The 18863-nt window shown below is 47.0% G+C and overlaps 1 protein-coding gene across 6 annotated transcripts in view; it reads right to left on the minus strand.

Annotated features, from left to right (window-relative positions):
* The window catches only part of palm2akap2 (PALM2 and AKAP2 fusion), a 57579-nt gene that overhangs the window by 21945 nt on the left and 16771 nt on the right, over positions 1-18863 (minus strand). For 3 of the 6 annotated variants that reach the window (XM_078088461.1, XM_078088459.1, XM_078088464.1), the window contains 5 exons: positions 16241-16365; positions 7612-7726; positions 7093-7114; positions 6114-6224; positions 4243-5067 (listed from right to left, as the gene is read on the minus strand). In XM_078088461.1, the coding sequence (XP_077944587.1) occupies positions 4243-5067; positions 6114-6224; positions 7093-7114; positions 7612-7726; positions 16241-16365 (1198 nt within the window). The remainder of the gene's footprint in view (positions 1-4242; positions 5068-6113; positions 6225-7092; positions 7115-7611; positions 7727-16240; positions 16366-18863) is intronic. The other 3 variants (XM_078088460.1, XM_078088462.1, XM_078088463.1) reach the window with 1 other exon arrangement.

Here is an 18863-nt window from a genome sequence, read left to right on the forward strand (position 1 = left end):
TACCCACTTCTCTTCCTTAAGCACCAGCTGCCCATTCAGGTCCTCACACTCCTAAGTGTGTGAACTCGTAAGATCCCACAGACGCAGGATGATGCAATGGAGCAATTTCTCATGAGCAATGGCTAGTCGTGCTGAAAGAGGGCCTTTATTTGGGGGTTTTATACTTTTAGCAAGAGCAGACGGGTTGCATTTAGCAGTGGACCATCTTTTGAAAGTTCTCCAAAATTCAGAGGCTTTCATCTAAAGCCATAAGCACCAGTCTAATACTGTCAAATATTCTGAGGTACTCAACAGCAATTATGTAATATCCAACCCGCTCTGACGGGGGCTTTGGCTTTGCACATGAGTCTTGTGTTGTATTTATTATGATTTATTATGCCATAAACTGTACGACACAAAGTTGTGCGAGCTGACCCTCATTTGTGGGTGCGATGCAACCACAAACACACACATTGATAACCTTACCTGAGTGATTGCGTGTGTGTGTGTTTTGTTAGTGGCGGGGAGGTATTAGGAGAGATAGCACAGCTTGTGTTCCCTTTGTCAGCAGCCAACGAAAAAGTGAATGTTAGAGACAGATGGAAAGAACAACAAGCAGGAGACGGCAGGGGAGCAACTGGAGAAACTCAGCTTTATTGACCAAAGATAGAGAGAGGATACAGACATCAGAGAGAGAGAGAGAATGTAATAGACTGAGTGGTCGTACCCTTAAAAGAAGAGAGAGAGAGAGAGCGACAGAGGTGTGAACAATAGAAAATGGCTCTTTTTTTGTTTTAACAGTCCAAACAACCTTGAGGGCGACCCCTACAGGTTCAGAGGAGTACTGCAGGCGTGGCAGTGGGGCTGGTAAACTCAACTAGTCTGTTGTTCACCTGCAGCTTCTTGCATTACATCAAAAACACGCGCACACAAATCCACACAGGCTAACTGGGTTGGTCGGGCTCCATTAACCAGAACTCTGCTGTTTCTTTTTATGTTGTTTCAATGGGTTTTGATATTGGGATTGTGTTTTTCATACTGTGGGCACCAACGTCATATGTGTGTGCATTACACCTGGCAGAAAAAATAACATTTCACCTCTGAGAATACACTCATCTGCATCGCCTCCTCAATCTTTAATTCCTAACAGTCATGCAAAGAATACGTTTTGGCAGTTTTGGGACACTGAGCGGGACGATTTTGTATTTGTCTCCAGGCTGCACAGGGCCTGCAGTTTGGAGATGAACTTTATGACGGCGATGAACAGCAATGAATTACTCGGATAAACCATCTCTGTGCCCCCCCGCGATACCTCATGGGGATCTGTTGTCTTGAATTCAAACAAGTATATATTTTGTATATATTTTTTAATAAAGGATTTTTTCCAAATTAATTTCAGGAATTATTATCTTTGATGAAGTGTAATTTCCTGCCCCAAGCAAATCAAGTCAAATAGATGTTAATATTTAACCCAAATCTATGGAAACCAATGGTTGCCTAGAGGGAAAAAGTGCGTAAAGGGTAAAAATGTGCATCATGCTTTGGTAAAAAGGCGAAGAAAAAAATGTGATAGTTGGTGGTTAATGGGCTACCATGCAGATCCAATGGTACGGCTACTCGAGATCCCGCCTCTGCACAACGCGTAAAGATCCTGGGATGCCTTTGTGGACAAACCGCTCCGGTGGAGTGGTAGCAGCCGGAAAGAGTTCACAGTTGTTGTTGTTGTTGTTGGTGGTCAGAAGAGGGGGACAAGTTGTGTGGCCGTTAATTGTGAGAGTACACACAGCAAAGCAGTGAAGTTAAAGAGAATGAAAATATACAAACAAGCATTTGTGCGGTCACACAGTCGTTATGTGGCATCCCAGGACTTCAGAGTAATGTGCCCATAATAATCCGAATTTCCTCTAGATCTCTATACAGATGTGGAAAATGAAATTGTCACTAAATAGAATATAGAGCGTATTTACATTCTGTATCTACACAGGAAACGAGCCCCCCCCCTCTCTGCCGTGGGTGGGGTCCGGTGGCGGCCTATCACACAGCAAGCTGCACTGACCGACAGCGGCGGTCGGCCAATCACACGGGAGCACAGTAGGACAGGACAGTTGGAAGTGAGATGCAGCTGAGCACAGAGCCGTGTAAGGAGAGCACGGATTCACCCATAAACCTTTCAATGCTGGAAATATGCTGCACGTTGCCAAAGGAATATCGTGTCATTCTTTCATTCTTTTCATGAGTGTTGTCATAGTTCGTACACACTGCATAGAAATATGTTCTTTACAAAATGTCCAAGGCCAGTAAAACTGTTAATCGCATTGGCTGGAGAGAGAAGGAAAGAAATGGTACCGCACTCTGAAAAAGAAAAAAGAAAAGTCTCCTCAGGTGACGATTAGCGACGTGTTGGCTGTCGTTTGTTGTCTTGGCGCTGTGAATAAACCATTTTGATATTGGGACCCAGGGTGGATTTGAGCCAGGGACGTCTCGGCCCATGAAAAACACCTGAATGCCACACAAACGTCACCCAATCCCGTCGTGATGAATCCGAACGGCTTCTCCAGCCTCTCCTGTAAACGTTTCTTCTTCCATCACCTTTCTGGCCCGTGTCACTTTATTGATCCTCTCTCTAACAACGGGGATTTCTTCTGCAGGGTACAACGCAGAAGTGAGCTCCCCAACTCTCCTCAAAATCAATTCCTTAGATGCACGATCGAGCATCTTCCTCGTCTCGCGACCATTTAACATCAAAGACACTTGAAATCGGGCAGATTTCCTCCCAGAGCAGCCTTCATTATTCAAACGGAATGAGTGAGATTACTTATGTCTAAACAGCCAAGATAAATGAGGAGGAGTGTAATATACACAATGTTGTAATGACACCCAGGCCACATTGACTGCAGCACCCTTGTAAACGAGGGCCCGGTTGGTGACGACAGCATGAGCTGGCAGTGTTCTCCGTCTCACAAAGGGAATTTAATGGCCAGAAAGATTAAGCGGCAGTCGGACACAATCTCTCTCTGAAAGCTTATTTGACAAAAAGCTCCCGTAAACGTGTAGTAATGTTATTGCTTGCAGATATTCGTGTTTGGCTGCTGTTAGTGGTAGTTACCCTGTGTTTGTTTTTCATACGTGCCAGTGAGCTCATTAAGCTGCCGTTTGCTTCCCGTGCTCCATGGCCTGTTAGACACACTGGAAACGTTGGCTGTATACATCCTACTGGCTGCCAAAAGGTGTTCCACTGCTTCTTACTGGCTGTTGGGTTTGGGATTAGTAGAATAGGAGGAAATGGCCTCAGCAGTGGAATAGCTGGAGTTAAGGGACAAGATGACAGAGAGAGAAAGAGAGAGAGATTTTGTTGTTTCGTCACCACTAACTACAATGTAAAAAAAAAACAGTTTTCCGTGGAAACCGCCGTCCCAAGAATTCAATGGTCTTTTCAATTTCAAGAAAATAAATAGATAAAAAGTTCAGATCACAACGGCAAACTGAAACGAAAAGCCTAATAGCAACTTCTAATCATCTCTACGGTTTTGTTAGGACTATCAATGAGGAAGAATGAAGAGGCACATGAAGAAACCAAGGCAACGAGTACCCTGCTCTCCGCCCTAGTCAGGGACAGTCGGTGCAGGGGGGGCGTGGGGGGGTTGGTTTGAGTTTTTGGTTGGTGGTGCGTCTGTGAAGGTTTGGAGACAACAGGAGAGAATCGAGAAAAGGAAGTCGGAAGTGACTGATTATTAAGACTGTTGCTGTCTTATTTTAATGTCTTATACACTGGGCTTATTAAAAGGCAATGATGTGGCTGTCCAAACACACCGCTTGGTTAGACAGCATGGCATTGTCTCTTATTGACCACGGAGTTTAGTTGGATTTATTACCCGGCTAAGCTGTTCGTCCCCATCGGTTCGTCTGTTAATCAATATGGCAGCGGAACAACAGCCGAATCCCAGTCTAATTCCGAGGGGATGATATAAACCGTGTGTCGTCAGGGGAGACGGGAGGCGCAGAGGCGGAGCCTCCGTGGTGACCGAGAGAGAAACGAAACAGCAGCGATGTGGAGGTCATAAGGTAAGGTCAGTCAAGAGTGTGTATGTGTCTGTCGATCAGAGTCCAGAGGAGGAGGAGGAGGAGGAGGAGAAAGGCGGGGCTTCTGTTAGTAGCCATCCAGACAGAGAGGAGAGGGGTGTTGTGGGTAATAATAAAGGGGTGGTAGCGGGAGAAGAAGTCACATGAGGATGCAGCACTCGCAGCGTTTCCTCTTGTCTGTACCTGTGGCGGGGGTGAGGCCGGGCGGGGGGGGCGGGTTGGCGTCGGGGTCGGCGGGGGGCGAGGAGGCGCTGTCGGGCTCGCGGCCGTCGGATGACAGTTCCGTGCTGGCGCCCTCGGACGTGGCCGGCCGCCCCGACACGAGGTCGGCCGCTGTGCCGTCGATGATGGACATGTCGGTGACCGTCTTCTCCCTCAGCGACTTCTCGTCGTCCTCGTCGATCAGCACCACCTCGGCCTTCACGGCGCCGTCGAAGCCGAGCAGCCGCCTGCTCTCGCTCATGTCATCGACGTCGTGGTAGCCGAGGAACACCATGGTGACCGGGTGCTCTGCGCTGGCCTGCGTCGGGGTGTCGAGCTCGCCGCCCGGGCGGGCTGAGGTGCCCGGCTGCGTGGTGATGGGAGCAGACGGGGGCATCATGCCAAGCCGGGCCTCCCGCTGGAGGACCACCTGGCCTGGGGGGCTCGAAGGAACGGACGGCGGGGCGCAGGAGGGCGGAGACAGATCATCGACGTCCTCTGGGGAGACGTAGGCCTGCGGGGCCGCCGGGGTCACCGTCACCTGAGCCTTGCCGCCGTCCCCGGCCTGCGCGGCAGGTCTGGCTCGCTGGACCAGCTGGTCGACCTGCGCGGAGCTCCAACCGTTCTCCAAGGTGCTGGTGGACACGCCCCCGGAGGACGTGACCTCGTAGACCACCTTCCTGCCGTCGTCGTAGACTTTGATGCCGCGCGCCGCCGCGTCCAGCGGGCTCACGCGGTTGGAGGAGAGGATGCGCTGCTCGCCGGTCCGCGGGTCGTGCTCCACGTTGATCTCCATGGCAAACATTGCTGTTAGGAGGGGAGGGTTGGGAGGGGGGGTAGATGCAAAGGGGAGAGGGGAGGTGGGGGGGGGGGGGGGGGGTTGAAGGGTGAATGGATGGCGTGGAACCAGTAGAGGTAGTGGGATGGGGGAGTGGAGGGGGTGAAGCGTGAGGTTTGGGACACAGCGTTCTCTGATAAACTGCAGCTGCAATTTGAGTTTGTTAGTCAAACTGCTTTGTGTGTAATTAGTAAATGAAAAAAACGCTGATTTTATTATCTTTGACCTGCAAACTACAGGTACAGTAAGTGAGCACAAGGCTCAAATTAGAATATCGAACTTTCCCTGAGAAGCCCTGAGCGGAGTTATAAGTGACAGCTACTTTACAGTAATTGCCTTCCTTAAAGATTGACTATATAATATTTCATCTTTTGTCCTCTCGACAAAGGACTCTTTACATTTGCTTCTGCAGTAATACAGTCCATTTTGCAGAGCGCCCCTAAAGCTGTGCTTTTATTTTGTAGAGCTATTCCCCACTGCAAAGTCAGCAACACTGTATACAATGAAAGAACCAATGGGGTACGAACAGATTTCCAAAGACAACATTTTTGGGGGGTTTATTCCTATTCATAGAATAACGGATCAAAACCAAAGCTAAAAACAACTAATCTAGTGTGTTGATGTAGAAAAGTAATTCTACTCAAATAAAGTGGTCTACAACAAAATAAATAAATGGAGACTAATAGGGAGACAAAAAGTAATGCAAATTGATGTTTTTGATTCTCCAGTCTGAGTTGTGTAGAAAAAGTTAACAAAGAGCCAAGACACATTCTCCAAAGTTGATTCAAATACCAATCGTGTGCCTTTTCTGTATCTAAATTGTGTCTCTATGAGACTGCTTTCCATACCAGATCTGACGTCAGTAGTGCGAATGTGTGAGTGTCCATGTCCGTCCACCCTCCATGTGCGTGTGAGCTTGTCCTGGTCATAATCCGACTTGGCTGCGGCCCAAAATCTTCTGGTCCTCCCTCCCTCCCTCACTCTCTCTTGCCCTCCCTCCCTCCCTCTGTCTTACCAGGTCTTGGTATGTCAGGTGGGCCGGTCCTGGGCTGCTGGGCCAAGGCGGCGTGGTCAGGATCGGGGTCCGTGCAGTCCGAGAGCGGGGCGGACATGCAGCCGGAGGCATCTAGTGAGCAGGAGCAAAGGGGGGGAAATGACACATGATCGGGGGGGGGGGTCGGGGCGTTAGAGGCCGTGAGGGCCACAAACACACACCTCAGCGATGTGTAGCCACACCCCGAAACAAATACTCACATACGTAAAGCCCACCCCCCCCGTTCGGGGAAAAACTAACCACACCCCACACACGCACACCATCTAACTCCCCCCATCTCTATTTCAGCGTCCACGGCAACTGTAGCACCCCTGAGGTTCAGTGCTTATGCAGCAGAAGTGTGTGTAGGTGTGTGTGTGTGTGTGTGTGTGTGTGTGTGTGTGTTTGTGAGTGATTGCAGGGACAAAGCTTTAGGGGCTTTAGGGGGCTTGTTGGTGAATAGGAGGGATGAAGCCAGCGACTGCAGGCTGCAGAGTCATGGCCTTGTGTCTGTGTGTGTGTCTGTGTGTGTATGTGAGCTTCTATAGTCGCGCTGGGCCGCGTGCGTATGTGCCCTTTTAGGGTGCATGTGTGTGTGTGTGTTTGTGTGCAAGTATATACATGTCTATGGGTGAGTCTGTATGTACGGCCGAGTGTTTGGGGGTTCAGGAGCGCGTCTCTGGCCGGCGTCCCTCGTGCCTCAGCGAGACTATTATTCCCCCCCCCCCCACCCCCATCAGACACACACGCACACACACACACCCATCACACACACACACACACGCACGCACCCCCATCACACACACACACACACACACACGCACGCACGCACAGAAATGAAAAGAGAGCGACCCCACTGCTCGGAAACCACTATAACTCAGAGACGCATCATCCGTGTTAGTGCGTTTCCTTTGTGTGTGTGTTTTGTGTGCGTGTGTGTGTGTGTGTGTGTGTGTCATACCTCTATCGTGGGTCATCAGACTCTGAAGGACAGACAGGAAGAAAAAAAAGATCTATATGAGCCATGGCAGGACAATTGGTACAGCTTTTGAAAAAGAATCACAGTTGAAGGCTGTTTCAGTGCTGGCCCCTTCAATGTTTGCATCAGGTCGACTTCCAAGTTATCAGTGTTTGACTGCTCCGTTTTGTAAACACAAAGTTAATTCATCCAAGTTGTTTCTGGCTAACATGTGTTTTTAATTAGCAGCACTGCTTTTTATTGGCTTCTACAAAAGAAATGAATGCGGTTAAAAAAGAAATGCAATTAGTCAAACAAGGAACCGATAACAGATGAGAAGAATTGAAAAGAATCCCTGTGAGGACGGACCGGTGACTGCACAACTGTAACGTCAGTACCAACCAGTCGGAGCAGTTGATGCTTTTACTGTCGGCATACCATTTTCAAGGCCATTCATTCGTAACTATAGAGGCAGACACAACATGTTCGTAAAAGCTTCTCAAAGTGTCCGGGTCCCGGCACCTTCTGCAGGTCTTCTATCGAGCGCTCCGTCTCCTTCAGGCGAGCCCGTAGAACCTGCTCTTTAGCCGCTATCTGAGACTCCTCGCTCTCCAGGGTGCCGATTTCACTCTCCAGCCTGCAAGCACAAAGAATACGGCGGGACATTACCTTTCATTATATTGTCCATGAAAGCTAATATTAGAAACGTATTAAAAAAAAAGAATGTAAAGTGTTTTTAGAGAGCTGTTAGAAATAGATGGCTTCCCAATAAATATAATAATCACATTGCATTCACTCTTACTAATTAGACACATCAACACTGAGCTAAGTCCCAGGATTGGCTTCTATTTTGTGGATCTCAAATTGCTGACCCTCAGTTTCTGAATTACATCTGGTGGGATTCGGCCCGATTTCCTATCAGTAGGAAAGTTACAACGAGTCCACTGAATGTCTCTTTTCATTGCCGGTCTCAAGACATCACCTCCATTCCTAAAACTGCACCCAAACCCGACTTACGAACGCACAAACACATGCACGCAAACATGCACGCTGCATGGACATTTAAGGCATGCATGGATGTGGCAACAATTCTAGGAAGCAGCCAGGGAGGAGGACCGGGAGGAGCGGGAGGGGGTTTGCTTCCTCGCTCGCTGCCAGCACTCACAATACTTGAGAATGCACTCCGCCGGGACGCGAGGAATTTGTGCGTCAGTGTTTGTGAGTTACAAAGATATTAAGCTTTGTAACAAGTGGGCGCTCTTCCCACCGTGAGAGAGGATCGATAAGCCCCACTCATCACCGGACCATATATATATATCTGTTGAGTTTTCAAAAAACATCAACGAGTACCAGGGGCCATATTTCTTGGATTCGTTGCTCCGGACAAAATCAAAAGATTGTGTATTCAACGTTCGCCAGAGAACCATGGAGCTTCAGCTCCAATCGCCGAAGTTTAACTAAACAAAAAGGCTCACAGTTTCCACACTCATCCCAGTGATCTCACTCGAGTTCGTCTTCAGCTTCTGCTCTTTCAAAGCTTCGTGAAGGCCGTAAGTACCGATCTTCCAGGTCTCCTTTTGTAAGAGAGGCCCGGCTGCAGCAGGGCGGCGTGCATGCACGCTGCAGAAGCTGCGGCGCAGCGTTTCCGCGCTACGCAACAACAGCTTTAGTTGGCTGCATCTGTCACACGTCTGTCTGTTGTTTACCTTCGCGGAATGTTATTGTGCACTAGTTTTGATGAGAAATTCCTGCTGGCATGGAAAGACTGAACAAAGAATAGTTTCTTATCGTGGCATTGGCCTTGTGGAGCTGCGCCCTGGAGCCTTTGTCTGGATCAGAGTAATCAGCACAGTTCAGGGTCCTCTTACTGTAAATCACGTAATTCAAGGGGCTCTACTCACAACACTGTATTGCATCTTGTTACGCCAAAAATGCCCGTTATCCTTCGTTAGAAAAACGTTCATGTCCATTGCATATTGCAGCGGGTCTTAAGGTGTAAAATGTATCTCCACCGTGATACAGAAAACAACTAGCGTCCGCCCTCTTAGCCAATACCTTTACAGTATTTCCTCCAAGGTAATATCGGAGTGTATTTTAGTCTTGACAGATTTGGGACAGTGGTTATTTATAAATACAGTAATTCCAGACAGCCATGCTGTATTCAACTCTAGCCTTGCAGGTATTTTAAACCATCGCCCAACTTTGAATCGAGCTGCTGGGACTGCACCACAATGTGAATCATGAAATATTTGTAGACTGACTCGGACAAGAATTTCTCGCATTGGCATGACGTTGGGAAGAAGTGATCGGAAGCAACACACTTAATGCATCATCATCCTTTCTGAATATAAGGTGTCCTTCTTTACATATGGCAATGATTGTGTTGATGCTACAAGTATTAAACAAGAGTCTACCGACTCTTATCAGGATAGTAGCAGAGATAGGAAACAGACCGGAGGTAATAAAAGGTGAGCAAACAGAAATATGACTCATGGGTAATCTGAATTTAATGACCCTTTACTGAGAAAGTTAGCTTGCTCTGCTAAGAATTATCAGAGGTTTGTGTCCAGTAAATCAATCTGTGCTGTGCTTGTACTGACTGTGAAATAAGATTAGTACTTCATACTTCGCATACAGTTGGTGGGGTCAAACCATCCCACTTTGCAGCTGTAATCCTGGCAAATAGGATGGAGGAGGAGGAGCAGCTTCACAGCTTCACAAAGACAAACCAAAGCGCCATCTGGAAGTCAACCGCCAGACTCAACAAAAGCAGCCTGCAGCCAAGTGAACATGAAACGTTTCTCTAAACACACTGTACATCGGCAGTGACTGTGTCCACCGGGCCCCAGATTTAAAGAAGCCCTCCGTCTTGTTTGACCCTGACTTCTATCTTTTCATTTTGAAGCATGCGGCTCAACGCTTAACTCCCCCCCCCACTTCTCCCCGTCTCATTTCCTCCCCCCTTTCTGGCGGGAAATGGATTTTACTTCTGCATCCTGTGAGCTGCCAAAACGAAAGAGAATGTGACCGGAGGAGGACGCAGCTTTCTAATCCCATTACACCACTGCAACTTAATGTCCCGCTTTATGATGAGCATCCTCACAGGCTCATTTGGAGAGACATTCAAAGTTTTGTCATTTGTTATAACGCTAGGAGATATTGTCTAATCAGAAAGCCTTTTTTGATTTAATTTTAATCCTCTTTCTTCCACGTTCAATTAAAAAACAAACACCGTAGAGTCGCATAGTCTGTCTGTGATACAGCATCAGTTTTTACCTCCGAGCAAAGAGAAATGTACTGGCACCGGTGATGTTTGTGTCTGGCGCCCTCTAGTGACCCAAGCACAGAAAACCAGACCCGACATGGTCCATGCATTGTTTCCTATCGCTCCCAATCTATACAACCTTATTAGGAGTGAATTCTTCAAGGAAGGAAGTATTAACCGCCCTATTTATCACTAGATGTTACTTAAAAGTTTTCACTTATATTCCACATAGGAGTCCAGTGCCTCTTTTAGAGCACGCAAGTACATGGATCATTGAATACCACACAGTCCGCATATATAAAAACCTGATATTTCTCAGTTTTTCTGTATTGCAGAATGGGTTATGCTTTACTTGTATGCGTGTGCGTGAGCGAGGGAATTCGGGCCCCGCCCTCCCACCGTCACTCCTTCCCCTCCGCTGCCTCCCCTCGTACCTCGCTATCTTCTGTGGCAGGCCTAAAAGAGACCAGTGATGTCACCGTCCCGCCCTGTCAGCCAACCGCAGGCAAGTTGCCATGGATACGCCCGGGTGGGCAGCATCTGCTTTCCACCTCACACACAAAAGAGGAAAAGCAGACCTCTGGTTTTCTGTGTGTGTGTGTGTGTGTGTGTGTGTGTGTGTGTGTGTGGTGGGAGCTTTGTAGGTACCGTGTTTCACCTGGAGGTTGTCTTTGCGACCTTCGAGATGCTGAGCAGTTTGGGGAATGAAAACATTTGATTGGCTGAGGTGGAGATCAGTGGGCGGAGTCAGGGAGCCTTAGTATTCCCAAGCAGCCCATGAGGTGACATCTAGAGCAGTTCAATTTTGGCTCACTCATTCTCTGCCCCCCCCCACCCCCCTGTGTATTTGCAATATATACAGCTTCAACAGCAATTTAAACTACGATAATAAATACAATATTGATATAGCAGTTGTAGGATTTAGTTGTGAGCACATTTAAATGTTTAATAAAGTACTTTTCAACAACTCCTGTGGGTTGGTGGATCGACACATAATGAATGACATCATAGTCAGATAGGATTTCATTTATATCAAACATGATGTAAAAGTCCTGATGAAGGTGTTATAGCTGTTGATAAATACAACTGAGCTATAAACCATATGTTAAATGTTTTAACGATGCTCATAAAGGCCGAATGGGAGGGTAAAGTGTTTTAGCCTGGTGATTTTTGACAAAAACAACCTGCGATGTTGCTCATTGTTTTCCAACGTTTTGCTGAGGCAAAGTCATTAGTGTTTGCAAATAAAAACTGTGAGGATCTGTAGACCATCGCTGGTCTCCACATCCAACCGCAAACACCTTCGTGAATCCATAACAGCTCAATGAGCCACGTCAAAAGCCGAGTAACAAAACGGCAACAACTGGCCGCTCCATTATTTGCCAACATCTTAAAAAAGTCCTCGCTGAAAAAACTCCATTAGGACACTTCACTAAGCGTTAGTGATTAAAAAGTGGATCATGATCTGTCCTCTAATACACACGGGCACATTGACGCAGGGGACATTTATAACATTTGCTGTCATGTATTAGTCAGCTTCTTCCTGTGTTGAGCCTCAGCATAAAAGCACATTAGGAGTGAATACTGATCTTTGTTCCGTCCTACTTTTGTTGACGATTTACTGACCTAGGTTAAAAAAAATGAAAAATTCACACCCACACGGTAAATGACGTGCGGTGCTTTAGTCAACATGACTGCAGAATAGATACTGTATCAATACACACACACACACACACACACACACAGTACAGACGACATGTGCCTACAATATTAGTAAAGTGATGATTACAGTACAGCAGAAGGTCCATGACTTGATATGCTCATAATTTGATGTGAGCACTTACTGACCACACGGAGGAAGTCCTTTGTTATTTCTCACCCCTGTTATCGTATCCACTTCTTATAGTGAAAATGTTAATAATAACACATTCAATAGAGCTGTATCATTATGAACCAGTGTCCGATTAACAGAAGAGCTTGCTTTTTTTCAAGCACAAAATGTTGGTAACAGTATTCTTATGTCTGGCTCTGCATGACCCTAACCCAAAGAATCCAGAATAACAAAGGCCAGAACAATGGCGTCTGCTCAGGGGATAACGAGACATTTGTGTCTTCAGTAAACGGCCGTGAATGAGTACCTTTCTATTCCTCTGTATACACGAGAGGCCCGGAATGATTTGTTTTGACAACATGATACATAATGTTGAATGCAGGAGATGGGGAACATGAACCGAGTGCGTTATTGCTACAAGTCCATTGGAGACCGGGACTTGGAGAGCTTTCAAAACTCACAGGAGGCTGCGTTGGATCTCATTTTATCTACAGCAGACATCTTGAGCTCTTCAATCCACTTTTCCCTCCCGTCCCGTGTTTTCTCGGCAGTTAGTTACTTTCAGCTCAAGCTAAAATTCAGAATCAGAAAAGCCATTTATTGCCAAATGTGTTACACGTAGAGGAATTTGCCCTGGTGATGATTGGCGATAAGCTCAGAAATGAAAACTGCCTCACACTTTCTTCATTTTCCCCGGTCAGATAAAGACTCTGTGTTCTCCTGCTGGGGAACAAAGACAAATATTCTTAGAACGTTATGTAACGCGATACGGGGCACTTCAGCGGTTTTGTTGCAATAAGTATAAGTTTGCTGTTGCCAGACTCCTCCTGCAGCCTTCTCCCAAAACTCCATTTGTCTTCTGCAGCACCGTTTAAAGCGGAGGTTCTCTCATCTGGTAACCAATTACTAGTTACTACCGAAAAACAGCAACAAAACAGTTTCAGTGGCCTTTTTCATTTAAAAAAAAGAAATCTACTAATTAAAAACCTGTATGTTTTGAATTATCTGACATTTCCCGGAAAAAAGACCAGACGAAAACTCGTCTTCCCGAATATAAAAACCACAGCGCTCCCCTGCAACGGCGGCCACATCCGCACGCAGCGAGCCGCCGTCCCGAAGCGGCGCGGCCACGTGTCCGGCTCAGCGGCGCGCTGCAAGAGGGCCTTTTGGCCGCCGCGTCCCTCTCTCGCTGTTAATGAGAGGGATATCTGTAAAACCGCCACATTCATTCCCTCTAATGCCCGTTTGTTCTCTCGGGATCCGCAGAGTAAGTAAGGAAGCCATCTCCATTTTTCCTTCATGGTTTTGTGTGTTCCGCCCCGAGTCGGGGCTGCAACCACCTCGCCGACGGCCTTCATTTCCAAACTTTTTCATTTTTCCGCACGTGCTGCCTGAGGTACGTATAGGAAATGTTCAATGGTTTCACTGTTTGCAATTTCCAGTTTAATTACACCAGCAGGATCCACTTACTGCTGAACACCACACAAAGACACGCCGTTGTCCTCCGGTCTTTGTTTTCCCGGGTTGCATGATCATTTAGGTCTGAATCCACAACAGTTATGCTTTTCTCTGTGTGTACTTTTTCTCATGATTTTCCTTCATGCACTGAAAGCCCAGTTGTTCTCCGTGTACACACACAGCTGTTTCTCCTCTTTGCTTCCTTTTCTCATGTGTCCTGCAGTGCGTGAAGAGAAACAAGCATCCATAAAAGCTGCTGCCTCGTCTTTGTCACTTTGTCAGTCATTAAAATGTCCACCGGAGCACATGTTATTAGTCAAGCAGCAATTAAATGCACATGGACAAGATGCCTGGGACTCTCTGCGTTTAGGGACAAGGCAGAGGATTCTATTTCAGACCTGTATAGCTGGAGAATGGGATAGTTGGGATATATATATATATATATATATATATATATATATATATATATATATATATATATATGTAAATCCAGGTTCTACACATGATTGTAGTAAAGTTTGGATCTTCTGTGTGTGACTAAGCGTGATGGTCTGTCGTCACTTTGACCTTGCAAACAGTAGCCGCCCGCTTTAGTCTCCGTCTTTCTTTCTCTCTCATGTAGACACACACACAGACACGTACACACAAGGACACACACAGATAATGTGTCCATATTTGTCCCGTCTATCCGCCACTGCTGCTATCGGTATTGGAAAGTATCTGGTCCCCTTGGTTGTGGGATATTTTAGGATGTTGTCCACAGAATGTAAATATAGATGGCACACCCTCTGCCTGAAACACACACACACTCACACACACACACACGCACACGGACACTGTCTATCAGTGTCTCATCATCCTAACAGAACTAATCAACTGCCTTCACACCACGACACCCAAAGGAAAAACATGTTATTCTTTAGTCCAAAGACAGTTCTCCCTCCCCAGACGGGTGGTTTAAGGTAATGTGTGTAAATCTGCTTTGTTGAAACGTCCTCATGGTTTAGGATTTGCGTGACGGAAAGGCCCTGCTTAGACTCCCACTCATGCGCTCTGGGACTCGCCGGGGAGAGACTATTTTCTGAAAGCCTGTGGAATTTACTCCCAGACAGCTGAGCTCCTCTTAAAGCCGTTTAACAGGACGCATCTCACAATGGCTGCTGCTGCACTGCTTGTGTGCACAAGTGCCAGGTTAACGGGTCCTCGCTGAACTTTGGGTCTGTGGAGGAGAGGAACTAGAACACGTGCACACAGGGACAGTCAGGTATTTTCTATGATGGATGGTTTCACGGTTGTGCACACTGCAGCTTCACTTCATTGTGCTAGTTCTACTTTGCTTTCTGCTTTTTTAAAGAAGTTTAGGTTTACTTCACTTGGTTTTCTGCTGCCGTCCCGAAATGGACAAAAGCAGAGTACGGCCTTGCTCTGTTGGCTATCCGGTCGTCTTTTCCGTTTTAATTGCTTTTGTAAGAACTCGAAACCACAAACTAGCGTTTCTCCCGCTCGGAAAAAGAGCACCAGACAGCGACTCTATTCAACCGCGGCTGAATGAAGCGATTCACGTGAAGCGGCTCCACGATCCCGACTGTACTCGCGTGCACAACGCTCCCCCTTTGAGCATTCAATGCCCACGTGATCCCGGTGTTCACTGACCACGTCTGTGATGTTGATGTTGATGTTATCCCGGGGGCCCGTGATAAGCTGCAGTAGCTGCTGGCTAACAGGGACTCTTTCTTCCGGACGTTTGAAACCTCCCCTCCAGCTGAATTTTGACCTCCGTTGCTAGAATGGGTGAATTGTGAAATAATAAATCTGCATCGCTGCCTAAACTGTCTGCCATCCTGTTATAAAACACACAAGGGAATAACACAACTCAGAGGACCAATAGTTACATGTAAAATGATTCACTTTGGTTTCATTTGAAACGGCTCCTAAAAGTCTAAAATGTCACAGTGCAGCCCGGGCTGCGCGAGCTGAGCTGCAAGCTTTTGTTTTCTCATGAGGATGGTGATCTCATGCCGAACTTGACTGGGAAATGAGGAATGACTGCTGGATGCGAATCAGGAAGCTCCTCCCAGAGACACAAACGCAGGAAGAGCCCACGGAACCACTGCAACTTTTTCCCCCTTCACCTTTCCTTAATGTTCCTCCTCCTCCAATGACGCCCTGCTTTCACTTGTGTCTTTCTTTCCCTGTCCTTCCTCTCCCCTTTCTCCGTCTCCATTGCGCGTCCAGCTCGGCATGCCGGTTTTTCTTTAGAGAAGAGAGGAGTTCGCGGCGCGCAGTCGTCTCTTGGTGTTTGTTTTCACACCGCCGCACGAGAGGAAAGTAGACATTTAGCTGTAAGGTTTCCAAACGGCCAGATCATCCCACACCTCCGATACTTCTCCCATTACAGTGTGTGTGAGTGTGCGTTTGATGCTGCTGTGGTTTGATATGGCGGCAGAGCCATCTTGTGTCAAATGTGGCGCATTTGTGTAGTATTTCTAATTTGTAAAAATTGGGAAATATAACAAAGGCCACGCGGCGCCGGAGAGAGAGAAGCAGATGTGTAGCAACAAAAACCAGATGTGTCACGGTGGCGTCCGTTAGCGTACCGATGTATGACGTCTTCCAGCTTCTTGCCTTGTTCTTCGTCCCGCTCCAGCTGCTTCCGCCGCACCTCCTCTTCCTCCGATTCCCCGATTCCCTGGAGCAGCCATCGCTCGCGCGTGGCCTTGGACTGAGGGGGGGGAACAGAGAAGCGTTACGGGACGCACAGATCCACAGCAGCACCGCGACGCTCCTCTCGCCACGCTTCCCTCTGCCGACCCCCGGTGACGTCATTACCAGCCAGAGGGCCTCACTACACGGCTTCTACACACTAGACGAAAACAAACACGTCGGCCCACGCGCGCGTAAAAGTTTTTAACGGTTTTAGCATTTTCCTCAGAGGAAAACACTTGAGGCAGCGCTGCAGCGATCGCCGGCACACACATTTGTCGACCTCAGGGTGCGATAAAGGCCGAGGTGGAAGCAGCCGCTTTTCATTTAATGTCTGGAAGACGAACGAGCGGCGTGTTTGTGTCTCTAATGTCTCGTCTCCGTCTGCAGCCCCGGGTTTTGTTTCCACAACGCATCACTTAGCTTCACCTTCGGCTGCTTGCTGTCAAACTGTTGCTGCTCGGCTGGATTAACAGTACACACACACACACACACACACACACACACACACACACACACACACACACACACACACACACACACACACACACACACAGACACCCTGGAAATGATTCCAAAGCATTTCACCACCTGCTGTCGGAATGTGGAAGCCGGGTTTGTTTGTTTGTTTGTGGCTGCTACACACCTACAAGGCCAAGAAAACCACACATATGTTGTTGTTGTGCGTCACTCATTTTGTCGGTTAGAAAAAACATTTTGAAAGAGCAAACTAGACTTCTTCTTCTCGTACGTGGGGCAAAGAAAACATCATTCGACCCGAGGAGCATGCCGGCCTGTAGCCGACCTTGACCCCTGACCCCGCCCGTGGGATTTTATCATTTGATCACAGTAAGGTGCTACTGCACAAAGGAGGGTAAATAAAGGCTTTGTGGATCATTTATACAGTGAAGAAAGCAGCGTGTTGAATAATTAAACAGTTGTTTCCTTGAGAAGCAGCTCTCTCTGCTCCTCTCACGCTGGTTAATACACTTTCCATTTCCTGGTGAACTTTAACACACAACTACTTTGAGCTGGAAACGTTTCAAGGGAAGGATCGGGGGGGGCGGGGGGGTGCATAGAGGATCTATGCTATTCATCTGATTTATTTTTACAGTTAAAGCATCAAATCAACCAAAAATCACCCATGACCCAAATCACCGAGGAGACACAGAAAGCGCCTTAAGTCTCAAACCATGGCGATGTTTACATGGTCCCAGACTCAGATCAACGCTTCCATTCTGCAAAGGCTTGAAATCCTGTAGCCGAGGGGTTCTTATCGAATCTCCCGGCTCCAGCCTCCATTTCCTCTCCCAGGCCACCGGGTCTCCAGAGAGAATACTACAAAGCCGGCTTCATGCTGCCCGGCCGCGTGGCACTCAGAGGCAGTGGCCATGAAATGGGACTGTGTGTCCAGATGCTGATTACATCTGGAGTTCAAGGTTGTTGTTGTTGTGTATGAGGGGGTCGAGGGGTCAATGGATGGTAGAGCATCTTCGCTTCCTGGTATCTCCCTCGTGCCAGCTAACCAATAAAGGCATCAAAGGGTTTAAAACAGCAAACAGAAAAGCTTTTTATTTTTACTTTTGTGCCTAATTTCAACTTTGACTTTGTTTTTTTAACTGAACTAAATCGGTCTGAGAATGGTTTCACCAGGGAAAACCTTTAAGCTTTTCAGGGAAATATTTTTAAGCTTTTTGATTAACTGCCTGACAAATGTTCCTTTATGTATGTATTCAAAAAGCCTCACAGACCTGCATTTACTGGACCTGTGAAAAGTCATATTAGGTACATGGTTCTCACGTGACAAATATGCTCCGAACGTATGATGATCTTATAGTAAATATGATGATCTTACAGTAAATATAATGATCTTATAGTAAATATGATGATCTTGTAGTAAATGGCGCATGGCTGTCTTGTGAAGGAGTTAGACTGTAATGTAATGAAGAATACTTTAAACACACAGCCGTAAAATGAAACAGAGGCCGACACATTAAAGCAGCTGTTATATGAAGCCAGACAAGTCTTATCTTAAAAGCAGCAAAGGGGAATATTTGACTGGACGTTGAATACTTTTGGTTCAAGGAGCCTACATGTTGCTGTTATTGTAACATAACGTATTACTGAAGTAAGGTTGTAACTTAATTATATATTATTCACCTTGTTTGTGGAGTATTGTCAGTGCACCTCAGTAAAGGGTTGTAATACTTTTGGATTAATTACCAACAATACATATATATTTTTTGTTCAGACATTACTTCCAATGCAGAGTAACCTACATTAGGGCCATGAAGGAAAGAAATAGCAGAATAAAACACGTCCACAGACACGTATGGAAATGTCAAAGTCATAGATATCTACTGATGCAATATTACATTACCAGTTACTCGGTTACACCAACCTAACGAGTGAAGCGGAGTAGTTTGAATCCGTGTTTCTCAGTTGGGCCCCTCCTGGAGAGGGTGATGGAACCCGGGTCCAACAGCTTAACCCTCCTTGATGGTTGCACGCCAGATA

Source organism: Gasterosteus aculeatus, chromosome 14 (genome assembly GCF_964276395.1).
Source record: "Gasterosteus aculeatus chromosome 14, fGasAcu3.hap1.1, whole genome shotgun sequence".
Lineage (NCBI taxonomy): Eukaryota > Metazoa > Chordata > Actinopteri > Perciformes > Gasterosteidae > Gasterosteus > Gasterosteus aculeatus.